The sequence below is a fragment of the Hyla sarda genome, chromosome 2 (genome assembly GCF_029499605.1).
Source record: "Hyla sarda isolate aHylSar1 chromosome 2, aHylSar1.hap1, whole genome shotgun sequence".
NCBI lineage: Eukaryota > Metazoa > Chordata > Amphibia > Anura > Hylidae > Hyla > Hyla sarda.
In genome coordinates this window covers 82,857,853-82,875,270 of record NC_079190.1, presented here as the reverse complement: position 1 = coordinate 82,875,270, position 17,418 = coordinate 82,857,853, and the positions used below count along the sequence as shown (strand labels likewise).

Genomic DNA, 17,418 nt, shown 5'->3' with positions numbered 1-17,418 from the left:
AGGTGCCGGGATCAATACAGATCCCGGCATCTGCGGCAGTGCGCGATTTAAATGAACGATCGGATCGCCCGCAGCGCTGCTGCGGGGATCCGATCATTCAGAACGCCGCACGGAGGTCCCCTCTCCTTCCTCCGTGCGGCTCCCGGCGTCTCCTGCTCTGGTCTGTGATCGAGCAGACCAGAGCAGAAGATGACCGATAATACTGATCTGTTCTATGTCCTATACATAGAACAGATCAGTATTAGCAATCATGGTATTGCTATGAATAGTCCCCTATGGGGACTATTCAAGTGTAAAAAAAAATGTAAAAGTAGAAAAGTGAAATATCCCCTCCCCCCCAAAAAAAGTAAAACATCCATTTTTTCTTATTTTACCCCCAAAAAGCGTAAAAAATACATTTTATAGACATATTTGTTATCGCCGCGTGCGTAAATGTTCGAACTATTAAAATAAAATGTTAATGATCCCGTACGGTGAATGGCGTGAACGTAAAAAAAAAAAAAAGTCCAAAATTGCTACTTTTTTAATACATTTTATAAAAAAAAATTATAAAAACATTTATTAAAAGTTTTTTATATGCAAATGTGGTATCAATAAAAAGTACAGATCATGGCGCAAAAAATGAGCCCTCACACTGCCGCTTATACAGAAAAATTAAAAAGTTATAGGTCATCAAAATAAAGGGATTATAAACATACTAATTTGGTTAAAAAGTTTGTGATTTTTTTTAAGCACAACAATAATAGAAAAGTATGTAATAATGGGTATCATTTTAATCGTATTGACCCTCAGAATAAAGAACACACATCATTTTTACCGTAAATTGTACGGCGTGAAAACGAAACCTTCCAAAATTTGCAAAATTGCTGTTTTCTTTTTAATTTCCCCACAAAAATAGTGTTTTTTGGTTGCGCCATACATTTTATGATATAATGAGTTATGTCATTACAAAGGACAACTGGTCGCGCAAAAAACAAGCCCTCATACTAGTCTGTGGATGAAAATATAAAAGAGTTATGATTTTTAGAAGGCGAGGAGGAAAAAATGAAAACGTAAAAATTTAATTGTCTGAGTCCTTAAGGCCAAAATGGGCTGAGTCCTTAAGGGGTTAATAATCCTTTTTTTTCCCCTCATTTATTTACTATTCTTTGCACCTTTTTTGTGGGGGGTTTTGGTGCAAGTTTTATTTTTTTGCCACACGCAGGAAAAATATTTAATTCTAAATTACATTCTAAATGAGTATTGTACAAGCATTTTAAGTAGGGAAACCAGTACCCTGCAAAATCACTTAGAATAAAAACAACCAACATTCCCAAGGGTCAGAAGTGAAGGAATTGGGTTATTTTCATACCATCTTTGTTTTGGTCAGAAATTTTCTCAATGGAATTCTTTGTTTAGTCAGAAACCCTAATAAAGTTGTAGTTTTGGTTATGCAAATTAGTTGCCACGCCCCTTTAGTTGGGTTTTCTTTAAGTTTGGTTGGTTTTATGGATTTTTTTCAGTGCATTATGTCGCATGCTAGCGTAAGAAGTAAGAAGGCACAGCCATGACGCAAACAGAGTACACCAAAAAAACACAACAAAACCTGCTAGGGGATAAGATGTCTAGGGGCGGAGTACCCCTTTAAGAGGGGGAGCACTGCACATTACCACAAAAGACTATTTTCACACATTGACCCTCATTAAAGGGGTGCTCAGGTGGAATTTTTTTTTATTTATTTTTTATTTTTTAAATCAACTGGTGCCAGAAAGTTAAACAGATTTGTAAATTACTTCTATTAAAAAATCTTAATCCTTCCAGTACTTATTAGCTGCATAATACTGCAGAGGAAATTCTTTTCTTTTTGGAACACAGTGCTCTCTGCTGACATCTCTGTCCATTTTGGGAACTGTCCAGAGCAGCATATGTTTGCTATGGGGATTTTCTCCTACTCTGGACAGTTCTTAAAATGGACAGATATGTCAGCAGAGAGCACTGTGCTCGTGATGTCAGCAAAGAGCTCTTTGTTCCAAAAAGAAAAGAATTTCCCCTGTAGTAGTCAGCAGCTAATAAGTACTGGAAGGATTAAGATTTTTTTAAAAGAAGAAATTTACAAATCTGTTTAACTTTCTGGCACCAGTTGATTTAAAAAGGGAAAAAAAAAAATTCCACCTGAGCACCCCTTTAATGAGGGTCAATGTGTGAAAATAGTCTTTGGTGGTAATGTACAGCCCTCCCCCTCTTAAAGGGGTACTCCGCCCCTAGACATCTTATCCCCTATCCAAAGGATAGGGGATAAGATGTCAGATCGCCGCGGTCCCGCTGCTGGGAACCCCCGGGATCCCTGCTGTGGCAGCCCGCTGTCATTACTGTACAGAGCGAGTTTGACGGGCAGTACAGGGGCCGGAGCATTGTTACTTCACGGCCCCGTCCCTCGTGACGTCACGGCCCGCCCCCCTCAATACGAGTCTATGGGAGGGGGCGTGGCGGTCGTCACGCCCCTACCATAGACTTATATTAAGGGGGCGGGCCGTGATGTCACGAGGGGCGGAGCCATGACGTCACGCTGCTCCGTCCCCTGTATCGCCCGTCATTACGCACAGAGCGAACTCGCTCTGTGCAGTAATGACAGCGGGTTGCCGCAGCGGCGATCCTGGGGGACCCCAGCAGCGGGACCGCGGCGATCTGACATCTTATCCCCTATCCTTTGGATAGGGGATAAGATATCTAGGGGCGGAGTACCCCTTTAAGGCCCTTTTTAAAGGGGCTGATTATTGGGCAAATGAGCATTCCTAGGAGCGCTAGTTTCTGATAAAGTGAATTATCAATTGTTTATATCTAGTTTTTATGTTTAAACTTTTTTAAGAATTGAAATCATTGGATACTGACAATGGTTAGAAGTTGTTATAGGTGTGTAGACATTTTATTTATTAATTATATCATTAATATAATCTTTCCCAGACTGCTTCATATAAAATGTAATCATTTGGATACATTTACTTCCACACTTTAGTTAAAGAAGGCAGTAAAACAGCCAAATCCTATGGTACAACTATCGATACAGGACGTGACACATGAAAGCAAGGTAAGTGACAGGATCTGCGGGAACATTCAGTAGGAAGTGGCCCCAAGTTTCGATAAAGGTATAACACATAAAATATGAGGCTAGTTTTACAATATTCTGAACGTAAGGTGTGTGTCCAGAATACCATAAACTGGTTTATCACAATGAGATCATAGTTATTTACAATCTTTACTGCCGTTTTATTGTAGGGTTATTATTTTATTAATATTATTTTATCATTATTATTTTTTTCACTGTCCATGTGAAGAAAGATGAGGAATCACCCGTAGCTACAGCCAAATACAATTTATTCCGGTCTGGTCACGGATATAACAAAGGCCAACGGCTGTAGCTACGAGTGCCTCCTCATCTTTCTTCACATGGACATTTTATTGCTACATATTTCTGGGATTGAGCACCGTGGATAAGCCTGGCCGTGACGCCGGGTGTAGGCTACTGTTCACACTACCTCCAGTAACTATACACGGCAGTGCCGACTCATTTTTGTTTCTACTCTTTGCGCCAAGTGTGACTCATTTTAGGCACATTTTAGAATGCAAGTCATGATACTACAGTGATCCCTCAACTTACAATGGCCTCAACATATAATAGTTTCAACATACAATGGTCTTTTCTGGACCATTGTAACCTGAAACCAGACTCAACATACAATACTGCGGACAGTCCAGATCTGTGAAACGTGTCAATGGCCGGGAGAACTGACCAATCAGAATGGACATTTTACTTGTAAAACCCCTGTATTACTGAAGTGTATGCACTGACTGGTGTCTGGTAGCGCCCCCTACAGTACAGGGAGGTATTACATGTTCTGTACACTTTACCTGTACAGGTTACCTGTTCCTTTGGACACCAGGTGAGGGCGGCTCCATGTTACTTTTTAAGGACACTGTGTGTTCTGTACAGGACCCTGAAGAAGCTCCTGTCCTCTACATAAACCAGCATTTCCCAACCAAGGTGCCTCCAGCTGTTGCAAAACTACAACTCCCAGCATGCCCGGACAGCCAAAGGCTGTCCGGGCATACTGGGAGTTTTAGTTTTGCAACAGCTGGAGGCACCCTGGTTGGGAAACACTGATAGACAGTGATTATAGCTCCCAGCAGATCTTTCTTTCTTTTATATGTAAGGATTTGCTTTATCTGTATTAGTTATCTACTTATTTTTCTTTAATCCTCACATTTTCCTATTATTGGATGACATTTTGGTGGCTTCAGAACCAATTACCAGGTTTCCATAGAGTTCTGGTCTCAACATACAATGGTCTCAACATACAATGGTCGTCCCAGAACCAATTAATATTTTAACTTGAGGGATCACTGTAATGTGAACACAGCCTAACAAAGTGCTGCTGTATATACTTCATTTGTGTTTCTCACCTGATGTAATGCCCTCTAATGTCTGATTTTGTAGACTGTGTACAACACAAACAGCCCTGTATGGGAAGAGCCATTCCGATTCTTTCTCCGTAATCCTACTCTTTATGACCTAGACATACAGGTGAGATCAGATCTTAGTTACTACCCCTCCCCTGTGCTAGCAGCCATTCTGGGTTGGAAAGAAACCTGTGCTTGTTTCTCACCAGGTGAAAGATGACGATCGGCAGCTTTCTCTGGGCTCTTTGTCCATTCCATTGGTGAAGATCCTTACTGCCGACCAATTGACGTTAGACCAGTGGTTCCAGCTTGAGAACTCTGGACAAAGAAGCAGGATCTATCTGAAGCTGGTTATGAGGGTAATACTGATCTGTCTTGTCTAGACTCTTAACACTGACCTCACATCCATTGGCTGGAAAGCTGACGTGTTCTACGTTTTTTGATGGTTTTCATCCTCATCCCATTATCTACTGTAATGTGAATGGAAAGTACTAGAGTTTCAGACATGTCTTCTTGGTGAAGGAAAATACTGTAACTAAAATTAGAGTAATGACAATGGGGGAGATTTATCAAAAACTGCGTAGAGTCAAAGTTGCCCAGTTGCCCATAGCAACCAATCAGCTCGCTTCTTACATTCCTAACAAGGCCTGTGAAAAATGAAAGAAGCGATGTGATTGGTTGCTATGGGCAACTGGGCAACTTTGCCTGTCCACTGGTTTTGATAAATCTCCCCCAATATACGTTCTGTGTGTTGCAGGTTACCTACACTTATATATTGTATGTATTTGTATAAATAACACCAGTACCATATTGTATATGTATCATCGGCAGCCTTTATTCTGGTAGATGTGCGGAGCAATGGTAGTGTTCCGAAATCCTTGTAACCCTATGACTTTATTATTTTGTCACTCCCACTTGTAACAGAAGCTGTTCCAATAGTGTAGAATGTGTTAGAGATCTTTTATTGTTATATGCAACTCAACTTTATTAAAGGGATATTCCAACTTAGGGGGCATTCACACCACGTTTTTGTAATAGAGTTCCCGTATAGGTTTTCAATGTGAAAACCGTACAGAACGGTATTGAAAACCGTATGCATTGACTCTCCATTGGAAACCATATGCCAAACGATGCATCCAGTTGCATTCTTTTTGCGTCTTGTATGGTTTTGTCAGTTTTTTTTCCCCGTACCCAAAACCGTAGCCTACCACAGTTTTTAGTCTGGGTGAAAAATCGTATTAAACCATATACAATTTTTTTTTTTTTTTTTTTTTTTTTACATTGGAGTCAATGGGAAACGTACAGAACTGTATGTGCGTATGGTTCCATCCAGGTTTGCACCATGCGGTTTTGGACTTATGCACAGTTTTTTTTTTTCTTGGAATTTCAATCAAACAATTGAAACTTTATTCTTAATGGAGTGAAAAGTTAAATATGTATATGTTTTTTTTTCTTAAAACATAATTTGTCAAACCGTATACGGGTTAAAATTTGTACACACGTTTTGATACAGTTTAGTCCGGTTTTGAGGAATCCGTTTTTCATCAAAAACCTGATACGGAAACTGTATTGTAAAAACATGGTGCAAATGCGGCCTTACAATAGGTATTCCCTTTCCACAGGCTAGGGGATAAGTTATCATTAGAGATGAGCGAACTTACAGTAAATTTGATTCGTCAAAAACTTCTCGGCTCGGCAGTTGATGACTTTTCCTGCATAAATTAGTTCAGCTTTCCGGTGCTCCGGTGGGCTGGAAAAGGTGGATACAGTCCTTGGAGACTCTTTCCTAGGGCTGTATCCACCTTTTCCAGCCCACCGGAGCACCGGAAAGCTGAACTAATTTATGCAGGATAAGTCAGCAACCGCCGAGCCGAGAAGTTTGTGACGAATCGAATTTACTGTAAGTTCGCTCATCTCTAGTTATCATATTTGCTAAGAATTATTTTTTTTCTCATACACAGATTCTGTACTTGGACCCAACTGCATGTGTGGTCACAGGATCCGAAGTCTCTGATATCGAGGAGGCCACGTGTGGCTCCAGTGTGGACATGCCCCCAAGACCGAATCAAACCAGTCCCCCTGAGAACTTTGGCACAGAGGTAATATATTGTATTATATTTTAGTATTATGTGTAAAAAAAAATATATATCTTATTTTAGGAACTTTTTAATAAGACATAGATTGTAAATTTGTCACTTTTACTTAGGACCTCCTTTTAGAGATTGACAGTTTTCTCCTTTGTAGAAAAACCTGTGTCTGTGGCATGTACCCTATTGTAGGTGCCATACAATGCTACATTTCTTTTCACAGTTCAGTTACTAAGACTTAGCGATTGCACAGGAGTCCCCCCAACAATAACGGCTGATTCAGGGGCCCCTGACAGAGATCTGCTGTGATATGTTCCTTTCCAAAGATCCTGGTTTCTGAAATAGACCTGTCCATACAGGACACTCACTTAGGTCTAGATCGGTGGTTCTTAACCTGGGTTCGATCGAACCCCAGGGGTTCGGTGAGTCAGTCCCGAGGGTTCAGCGGGGGAGGTAGCAACAGGACAGGCAAACCAAGCAATTGCTTGGGGCCCCGAGTAGAGCCGGTGTTGGCCCGTCCTGTAGCGACGGGGCAATTTTCCCCATCACTATTAACTCCCTGCGGCCCCGTGTTAAGTTTAAAAATGCTGGGCCGCCCATGGAAACGAAGGTGCCGAGGACCGGAGGATAGAGAAGGAGGAAGGCACGCGCTGGCAAGCTTGGTAAGTGACCGGCAGCACGTCCTCTTCGGTGCTCCGACCACCGGTCCCGAGACCTACTGCTATAGCCGGAGCGGTGGTTGGAGCACTGAAGTGGGCAGTACACAGGCATACACTGTATATGGCTGGAGGCTGTATGTCTGTGGGGGAACACTGCCTACATCAGTGGTGTTCAACCTGTGGACCTCCAGATGTTACAAAACTACAATTCCCAGCATGCCAGGACAGCCGTTGGCTGTCCGGGCATGCTGGGAGTTGTAGTTTTGCAACATCTGGAGGTCTGCAGGTTGAAGACCACTGGCCTACATAATGTGGGGGAACACTGCCTGCCTAATGTGTGGGGGGACACTGCCTGCACGTAATGTGTGGGGGAACACTGCCTGCACGTAATGTGTGGGGGAACGCTGCCTGCACGTAATGTGTGGGGGAACACTGCCTGCACGTAATGTGTGGGGGAACACTGCCTGCACGTAATGTGTGGGGGAACACTGCCTGCACGTAATGTGTGGGGGGACACTGCCTGCACGTAATGTGTGGGGGGACACTGCCTGCACGTAATGTGTGGGGGGACACTGCCTGCACGTAATGTGTGGGGGGGACACTGCCTGCACGTAATGTGTGGGGGAACACTGCCTGCACGTAATGTGTGGGGGGACACTGCCTGCACGTAATGTGTGGGGGGACACTGCCTGCACGTAATGTGTGGGGGAACACTGCCTGCACGTAATGTGTGGGGGGACACTGCCTGCACGTAATGTGTGGGGGAACACTGCCTGCATGTAATGTGTGGGGGAACACTGCCTGCGCCTAATGTGTGGAGGAACACTGCCTGCGCCTAATGTGTGGAGGAACACTGCCTGCGCCTAATGTGTGGGAGAACACTGCTTGCATGTAATGTATGGGGGAACACTGCCTGCGCCTAATGTGTGGGAGAACACTGCTTGCATGTAATGTGTGGGGGAACACTGCCTGCACCTAATGTGTCTTAATGGTTTTGTTCATTTTGTGCACCTATGTATTAATATATACTTAAATATATACCTCCTATGTTTTGAATTTGAAAAAATCATATTTTATTTTTCCAATTAATAAGGGTTCGGTGAATGCGCATATGAAACTGGTGGGGTTCAGTACCTCCAACAAGGTTAAGAACCACTGGTCTAGATGTTTGTTGCCCTTGGAAGTGGTCTTTTTTTTTTAAAATTTTTTATTTATCTTTATTTGGGAAACTGACAGCCTGTTCACCTGCACTAAACCCAATATACTGTGTTTTAATGTGGGGGAACAGCATTAAAACAGTGGCCACTTACTTTAATCTTTGTAGTAGTTTCACAGACTCGGCTGCCTCGCTATACCCAGAAGGCAGCGGTGCCTACGCTCTATGAGTAACCAGAGCATTTACCCCCGGCAGCCTAGAAAGACATTTGAATATATTATATTGCCTTATGCTAGTTTTACCACTATATCCCTATAAATGACCTTGGAATGTTACCAGCTATGTTTCCCAGCTGCTGTGTTCACAGAGAATGAATCTATCATTGTGCCAGACAATATAGTCAGTGTTGTTTGCTGAGGAAGAATCAGACCAGAGTAAACATCCTGGTTTAGACCATCAGAGCTCTATTGTTTTTTACAATAGAAAATTAAAAGTCCAGATCTAGAAGAACAGAATGTAGGTGTAAGTACCATCCAAAGTACACAGCATACTTCATAATAGGAGAGAATCCAGTGAGATGAATATTGGAACAGAATGGAATGTCCTTATACATTATTATTCTTCACAGTACAGTATTTGGGGTGCATATGATGGGACCATGCAACCTTTGCCTCCTAAATGTGTAATAATCAAACAATAATCTAAAAAAAAGCAATAATTGTAAAAGTATTTTAAATGGAGTCTATATGATGTGACCCTGTAACCTTTGCCATCTAAATGTGTAATAATAAAATGATAATCAAATAATAATAAGCATTAAAATATCAATAATAATACGAATAAAAGCAATGTTTCTAGCATATTAGCATACATACAGTATTTGAAATGGAGTGTATATAATGTGACCATGCAACCTATGCCACTTAAACGTGTAATAATCAAATAGTAATCGAATTCTAATTAAACAATAATAAAAAATTCTATTTTCTAGCATATTAGAGAACAATAATAGTCAGGACCAGGGTCTGGACTTGTTCCTCTCTTTTGCTGATACCAACCCAGGGAAATCTGTCTGTAAATGGGTAACGGGACCCATGCATTCTAGTCATTGGTGGTAAACAGAGAAAAACATCTTTTATTTGATGGTGTATTCAGGATTATTTCAGATTGGTGTCATTGTATGTAAATTTTACAGCAAAGTCACGAACAAGAAAAACAACTCCTTCACCAGCTTTTGTCAGAACCAAATTTTACTTAAACGTAGTACTGAACCCAACCACAAATTCTGGGAACATACAATAAACTTACATACACCCAGCCGAAGGCTGAGACCCTTGTGCTGCACAGCGCGGCGCCCTATGAAGGATGAAGGAATATTAATTTGCCTACCGGTGGGCATAACTAGTCTGCCACCTTACCTGTTAGTACCCTAAGAAAAACACAACAATAACTGTATGGGTGTGTGTTTTGGGCTAGCCTGCGGTGCAGCACAATAGTTTACAATCTTACAACACTCTTCCATATTCCCCTTCCCCTAACCGGTGTTGTAGAACGTGAGCAAAACACCAGCCTGGCTTAAGTTTGTGGGAAGTTTATCAGCTCTCCAATTGTGAAATGTCATTTTAAGTAATGGAGTCCTTGCGATGAACAGTAGCAACACTTGTGGCCTGACACAAACAAAGACCCTAAATAACTACCTACAGGCCTGGTGTAGTCTCTAGGCGCCAACAAAGTAATGAGGTGCGTGCACGATCGTAAGGAGGTGCGTGCCCGATCTTACTGACCCGGGTCTGCATCTGCTGGTGACTCTGAACAGAACAAATGCCAACAAACATGCGGTACCAAAGTCTATGTTGTTTTGCTCCTCAGCTCTCATCCATGTTCCTGGAAGCAATCCTTTGTTCCTCTGGACAGGATCAGGGTCTCGGACACAAGCAGCATCACTTCGTTCTGGTCACTGAAGTATGATCCCACACTTGGATACAGTAGGATCCTCTCTCAGTTTCAGCTCTCTCTAAGATGGCTGCTCCCCACCTTCTACTGGTCACTCTCCCCTCTTATGAATATGGAAAACATGCAGTCTGTTAGCTGTGTTAGGAAACAGCGGCATCTTGTGGCCAAACAGCAGAATGTCAGTCCAGTTATTTAACTTAATTTAGACAGTGTTCAGACAAATGAGAGCAGTTTCTTATCACATGCCACCCGACTATAGGTTGTCGTCCTCTGCAACCCTTACCATACAAACTCATCTTGTCATAGCGCTGTGGGGGCACACCAGCATTGGGCCTGGTTGACCTTCGCAGAGGGATAGGCTCAGAAGCACTGGGGACATCAGACACATCTAATGGAGGAGGAGCTGCTGACTGCTCAACACTTTCCCTGGGTGACAAACTTGCCATGGCCGACGCCCCTGTGGGTACTGGGGCAGGGACAACCACCACTCCTCTTCTTCTTCCTCTAAGGGGATTTCCTCTGTACTCTGAGCAGGAGGAGAAATCTCCTCCACACACACAGGCTCATCAAAATTACAACGCCTCAACATGTTTCAGTGCAAGTTTCGTAAGGGCCCCCCCCCAGTCTCTATTGGCTCTACCTCATAGACCGGGATGGCACAGTCTACCCTCCTCTTCACCGTGTATGGAACCGCTTCCCACCGCCCATCCAACTTCCCAGACAGCCGCTTGGCTTTTACCTTCACTCAATCACCCAGGGCATACCCATCTCTCTGCACTGGTCTTGGATTAGAGTGTACCACTTGTCGCGGGCGCTCCTCCACAACCTTGTAGACCCCTCTCAGCCAGTGGCGGTGGTCTTGCATCCATGCGGTGGTATTTCTCGGTGGTGGCTCCATCGGGTCGGGCATGTGGAGATCTTCAATCTCCCGTTCAGCTCTCCCAAACATGAGCATATGTGTGGAGTAACAGGTGGTACTCTGCACCCTGTTTTTATAGACACACATAAGTTCGGGTTGTGGCTGTCCTCCAGAGTCCGCAGCATCTGGAGCAAGGTGCGGTTGAACCGCTCGCACGCCCTCTTTCCCTGGGGATGATATGGGGTGGTACGGGAATGTTCAATGCCATACAGTTGGTACAGCTCAGAGTACCCTGAAAACATGCCCCCTGATACGAATGTATCCTCCGTGGACACCCAAACACCTGTATAAAGCGTATCAACTAAGCAGCTTACCAGGCTGCTGGCATACAAGTCGTGTTCCTCACGCATAGGGCTCAGCTTCTGGTGTACTGCCGCAGAACACCCAGCTACTGTGGCGGTCAGAAGTTTACCTTTGGCTCAGACTTCTGTTCTGGGCACTCTCTGGCCATATGGCTGTACTGTCGACAAACCCAGCAGAGGGTCCCTCTTTTGGCGAGCCTCCACACCTGAGTTATCCTGGGTGGAGTGATGCGGGGAGCTGGGGTCATTTCCGGAGGCCAGGGTGATCCTGCCTTCATCTGGGACACTTCCAGCCGAAGTTCTTTCAACTCCGTCCGCAGGCTCTGGACCACATCCTTAAAGGACTCTGTGTCTTCAGATGCAGACCGCCCTCCTGTAGCATAGGTGCTACTCACTACTCTTTCCGCCACAAGCATGTGCTCTTCCTCTCTCTGGCAGCTAGGTAGACTCTGTAGAATGTCATGTTGGGCATTATCAGAGTCATCTCTTGCAATTTGTCCCGTAAGAAGAGCCCCACTATGAACTGTTCTCATAGCAGCCGATCCACCTCCCGGAAGGCTCCCATGCCCTCTGGGTCTTGCCGTATTTCATTTAACATCTCCTGTAGGGCATTAGAGTACTGCATCAGGGCCTCGCCCTCTCGCTGTGGTCAGTTGAAGAAGTGGCCTCGCAACTGCACTACTTTGGTACGCCCCTCCAGAAGGGAGAATATTTTCTCTAGGGTGTCTCTCTCTGATTCGGGCCTTACCATCACTGTCTGTCTGACGTCACCCTCTAGAGCCCCCAACGCAACCTGTGGCCGCATCTCGGGGATCACATTACGCAATCTAACTGCACTTCGCACCCTTTCAGTCCAAAGTCATGTTTTTACCATCAAATTTTGGCAGATGATGCAACATCGCCTCCACAGGGATATATCCTACTGTGGTGGGAATGGTGTGGGTGAGTAGTATCAGCGGTGTTGGGACTGGCACTGGTTGCACTGGCATACCCTGAACTGGGGCCTGGACCAGTGCCATTGATGCAGGGGGAAGGTCTCCCACCATGTTCCCGTCCATAACGGTCGCTGTATCCTGCTGACTATGCCAAGATGTAAACAGTGTACCGGGTTGGGCTCCCCAGGATACAGAGAAGTCACGAACAAGAAAAATCACTCCACCACCAGCTTTTGTCAGAACCGAACTTTACTTAAACGGGAGAAATAGTTCTTGCACTATTTCTCCCGTAACAAAATAACATCCGTTAATAAAGGGGTATTCTGGGCAAAAACATCTTATCCCCTATCGAAAGGATAGGGGATAAGATGTCTGTCTCCCTGCAGCAGCCCGCATTCTAAGCTGTGTCTGAAGTTCTAGAAACCTCCAGGCTTCTGAGACGGGGACGTGGCGTTATGCCACGCCCCCTCCATTCATTTCTATGGGAGGGGGTGTAATGGCCGCAACGCCCCCTCCCATAGACATAAATAGAGGGGGCGTGGCGTGACGTCACGTCCCCGTATTGGAAGCCCGGAGGTTTCCGTAACTTCAGACGCAGCTTAGAATGTGGGCTGCGGCAGGGAGATCGCGGGGGGTCCCAGCAGCGGGCCCCCCGCAATCAGACGTCTTATCCCCTATCCTGTCGATAGGAGTTAAGATTTTTTTGCCCGGAATACCCCTTTAACCCCTTAACGAGGAAGGACGTATATTTACGTCCTCCGCCGGCTCCCGCGATATGTTGCGGGGTCACGCAATGTCCCCGCGGCATATCGGGTCGATCCTGGCGGCCATCAACGGCCGGGACCCGCGGCTAATACAGGACATCACCGATCGCGGTGATGCCCTGTATTAACCCTTCAGAAGCGGCAATCAAAGCTGACCGCCGCGTCTAAAGTGAAAGTGACCCGGCTGCTCAGTCGGACTGTTCGGGAGCGCCGCGGTGAAATCGCGGCGTCCCGAACAGCTTACAGGACACCGGGAGGGCCCTTACCTGCCTCCTCGGTGTCCGATCGCCGAATGACTGCTCCGTGCCTGAGATTCAGGCAGGAGCAGTCAAGCGCCGATAACACTGATCACAGGCGTGTTAATACACGCCAGTGATCAGCATGAGAGATCAGTGTGTGCAGTGTTATAGGTCCCTATGGGACCTATAACACTGCAAAAAAAAAAGTAAAATAAAAAGTGTTAATAAAGGTCATTTAACCCGTTCCCTAATAAAAGTTTGAATCCCCCCTCTTTTCCCATAAAAAAAATAACAGTGTAAATAAAAATAAACATATGTGGTATCGCCGCGTGCGTAAATGTCCGAACTATTAAAATATATAGTTAATTAAACTGCACGGTCAATGGCGTACACGTAAAAAAATTCCAAAGTCCAAAAAAGCGTATTTTGGTCACTTTTTATACCATTAAAAAATGAATAAAAAGTGATCAAAAAGTCCGATCAAAACAAAAATGGTACTGATAAAAACTTCAGATCACGGCGCAAAAAATGGGCCCTCATACCGCCCTGTACGTGGAAAAATAAAAAAGTTATATGGGTCAGAAGAGGACATTTTTTTACGTATAAATTTTCCTGCATGTAGTTATGATTTTTTCCAGAAGTACGACAAAATCAAACCTATATAAGTAGGGGATCATTTTAACCGTATGGACCTACAGAATAATGATAAGGTGTCATTTTTACCGAAATATGCACTGCGTAGAAACGGAAGCCCCCAAAAGTTACAAAATGGCGTTTTTTTTCTTCGATTTTGTCGCACAATGATTTTTTTTTTCCGTTTCGCCGTGAATTTTTGGGTAAAATGACTAATGTCACTGCAAAGTAGAATTGGTGACGCAAAAAATAAGCCATAATATGGATTTTTAGGTGGAAAATTGAAAGGGTTATGATTTTTAAAAGGTAAGGAGGAAAAAACGAAAGTGCAAAAACTGAAAAACCCTGCGTCCTTAAGGGGTTAATAACGGGCTATTGACGGGTTAAAACGGGTAATGTTAAAATCCCATAGACTATAATGGGATTTTGTGACGGCCGTTTGTAATGGTTTTGTTAACTGTCATTATAACGGATCTTTAAAACTGAGAATTCTATAGTGTGGAAGTGGCCTAAGATGGCTGCCACTGGCTTTTACTGGTCACTCCTCCCCATGAATATGGAAAACATGAAGTTGTGTTAGGAAACAGCGGCATCTTGTGGCCAAACAGCAGAATGTCAGTCCAGTTATTTAACTTCATTTAAACAGTGTTCAGACAATGAGAGCAGTTTCCCCTCTCACCGGTGGTAGACAGAGAACCTGCACCCACACCAAGATAGGGATGCATTGTCCTGTGAGTGTATACGAAGACTGGCGTCCATCTTTTATTTAATGTATTCAGGATGATTTCAGATTGGTGTCATTGTATGTACATTTTTTTATCCATGTATATAGTATAGACCAGTGTTGTCAAACTAGTGTGCCTTCAGCTGTCCTGGCATGCTGGGAGTTGTAGTTTTGCAACAATTGTAGGCATACTTGTTGGGAAACAATCTTATATAACTTTTTTTTTTTTTTTCCCTCCCTTCGGCTAGAATGTGCTACGCGTCTTTATTCTGGAAGCAGAAAGCCTTATAGCAAAGGATAACTTCATGGGAGGTATGATTAAAGGAAAGTCTGACCCCTACGTTGTGGTGCGATCTGGAGGAAAATCTGTGAAAACCAGAGTAATAAAGGAGACTCTGAATCCACACTGGGATCAGAGTTTTGAGGTATTTTTTACATATAGAGATTTTGATACTGAGAAGACTTTTACCATAGAATATGATACATATAAGTTGTGCTTATTCTGCAGATAATAGTGACTGATGTCCCGGGACAGGATATTGAGTTCCTCTTGTTTGATAAAGATATTGATAAAGATGATTCTCTTGGAAGGTCAGTATATGGGAATGAAAATCTCTGTCCATAAGAAGACAGTCCATGTCAGATCCACTGTGAGGGACATATTGGGAAAAGGAATTTTCAGCTGTTTTTCTTCGTACATTGAAGTTTTTTTCATAAATATATGTTGCAAAATGTCTATTATATTCAGTTTAGGTCTATAGCGAGTTTAATCTATAGAAAAAAAAATTATCAGCCGATTACATTGACTTTAATGGGGTCTACCGCTGATTTTCTGCTGCAGGAAACTCGCAGATGATCTGGCCGTGTGAACGTACCCTAGAGTAGTATTTCCATCTCATAAAGTGATGGTATATTGCTAGAATATGCCATCGCTCAATGATCCATGGAGGTCTGACATCTGGGACAGTGATCATGAGAATGAAAGCTACTTCACCCTCACTGTTTACACTACCCAGCAGACCTTGGCTATCCAGCCATACAGATACATGGAGCAGTGTTTCCCAACCAGGGGTGCCTCCAGCTGTTGCAAAACTACAGCTCCCAGCATGCCCGGACAGCCAACGGCTGTCCGGGCATGCTGGGAGTTGTAGTTTTGCAACAGCTGGAGGCGCTCTGGTTGGAAAACACTGACATGGAGAACCACTCCATTCCAGTGTATTGTGAGTAGAGAGTGCGGCAAAAAGAACCCTTGAGACCGGCGCTGCTACTAATAGGAGTGGTAGTGCTGTAATCCAGGTAGTGGAGGAAGCAATGATGAAGTCCAGGTAGTGATAAAGATCCTCAGCAGGATCATTTATTGACAAAAGATAAAGGATTACGCGTTTCGGGAGGAGCCCTCCCTTCCTCCTGATCTGAGGAAGGGAGGGCTCCTCCCGAAACGCGTAATCCTTTATCTTTTGTCAATAAATGATCCTGCTGAGGATCTTTATCACTACCTGGACTTCATCATTGCTTCCTCCACTACCTGGATTACAGCATTACCACTCCTATTAGTCGCAGCGCCGGTCTCAAGGGTTCTTTTTGCCGCACTCTCTACTCACATTTCTACAGGATGACCTGGGTCGACTCCTGCAACACACTGGCTTGACAGGGTCTCTAGGATTGATGGTACCCCATGTTGCTGGGGTTATATGCCTATTACTACCATCTTGAGGTGAGGGGCCATCTATAAGCCCCGTGGGGTCATCCCCTTATTCCCCCCACCTCTTACACATATATATTGGGGTAGTACACGAGGCGCCGCCCGTTGGTCTTTCTCTTTTCTCTTTTATACAGATTCCAGTGTATTGGTCTGGCTGCAGTTCCATACATAGCCAGGTGGTCAGGAGCGCCACTGTGCAGGGATGAACTTCATTTTCACAATTTGGTGGGGGTCTCAAAGGTCATACCACTAACAATCATAAAGTGGGGGCTTATTCTAGCTGGATCATCTCATCACTTTAAGATGGGAAAACCCCCCTTTTAGAAATAAGCTCCTACTATGAAGGCGTTGACATGACCACGTAGTACACGGTTAGTCATTCATTTAATTGTCAGACGTGTAACACTGCAGTATATCCGCAGCCATATACCCAAACACTAGCAGATTTTTGGGTCTTGACTTGCTGGACCTGTGACTATTGGCCTATTTTTAGAAGTGTTTGTCTTCTTTATATGGAAGCTGTCAGCTAACCTGACATATCTGTAAATTAATCTATAATTATAATTATTTTTTCGAAACCCTGTTGCTATTTCTCTTCTATTCTTCCTGGATATAAGCAGCACTATTGCTTCTGTCACTGACGTGGGCCCCTACACACTCTTAAAGGAAACCTGTCATCACTTTCATACTAAAAAAAAACGTTTTGACCCAGCATGTCTATAAAAATCCCAGCTTTATTAAATCTATATGAAAGGTAACAGTACTTTAATGATGACACATTAGTGTTTTGTTACCTTTTAGATGGATTAAATGAAGTTGGCATTTTTAATGCTGGTCAAAACTTTATTTTCTCGCATTGGGGATAGATACACCAACATCACTTGGAGGTGAGCTGGATATGTTTTAATATA

At 43.9% G+C, this 17,418-nt stretch overlaps 1 protein-coding gene across 1 annotated transcript in view; it reads left to right on the top strand.

Annotated features, from left to right (window-relative positions):
• The window catches only part of ESYT1 (extended synaptotagmin 1), a 122,177-nt gene that overhangs the window by 73,404 nt on the left and 31,355 nt on the right, over positions 1-17,418 (top strand). Inside the window, exons 14-19 of the mRNA XM_056562314.1 lie at positions 2,993-3,064; positions 4,472-4,558; positions 4,644-4,793; positions 6,396-6,533; positions 15,054-15,230; positions 15,314-15,396. Coding sequence (XP_056418289.1) covers positions 2,993-3,064; positions 4,472-4,558; positions 4,644-4,793; positions 6,396-6,533; positions 15,054-15,230; positions 15,314-15,396 — 707 coding nt within the window. The remainder of the gene's footprint in view (positions 1-2,992; positions 3,065-4,471; positions 4,559-4,643; positions 4,794-6,395; positions 6,534-15,053; positions 15,231-15,313; positions 15,397-17,418) is intronic.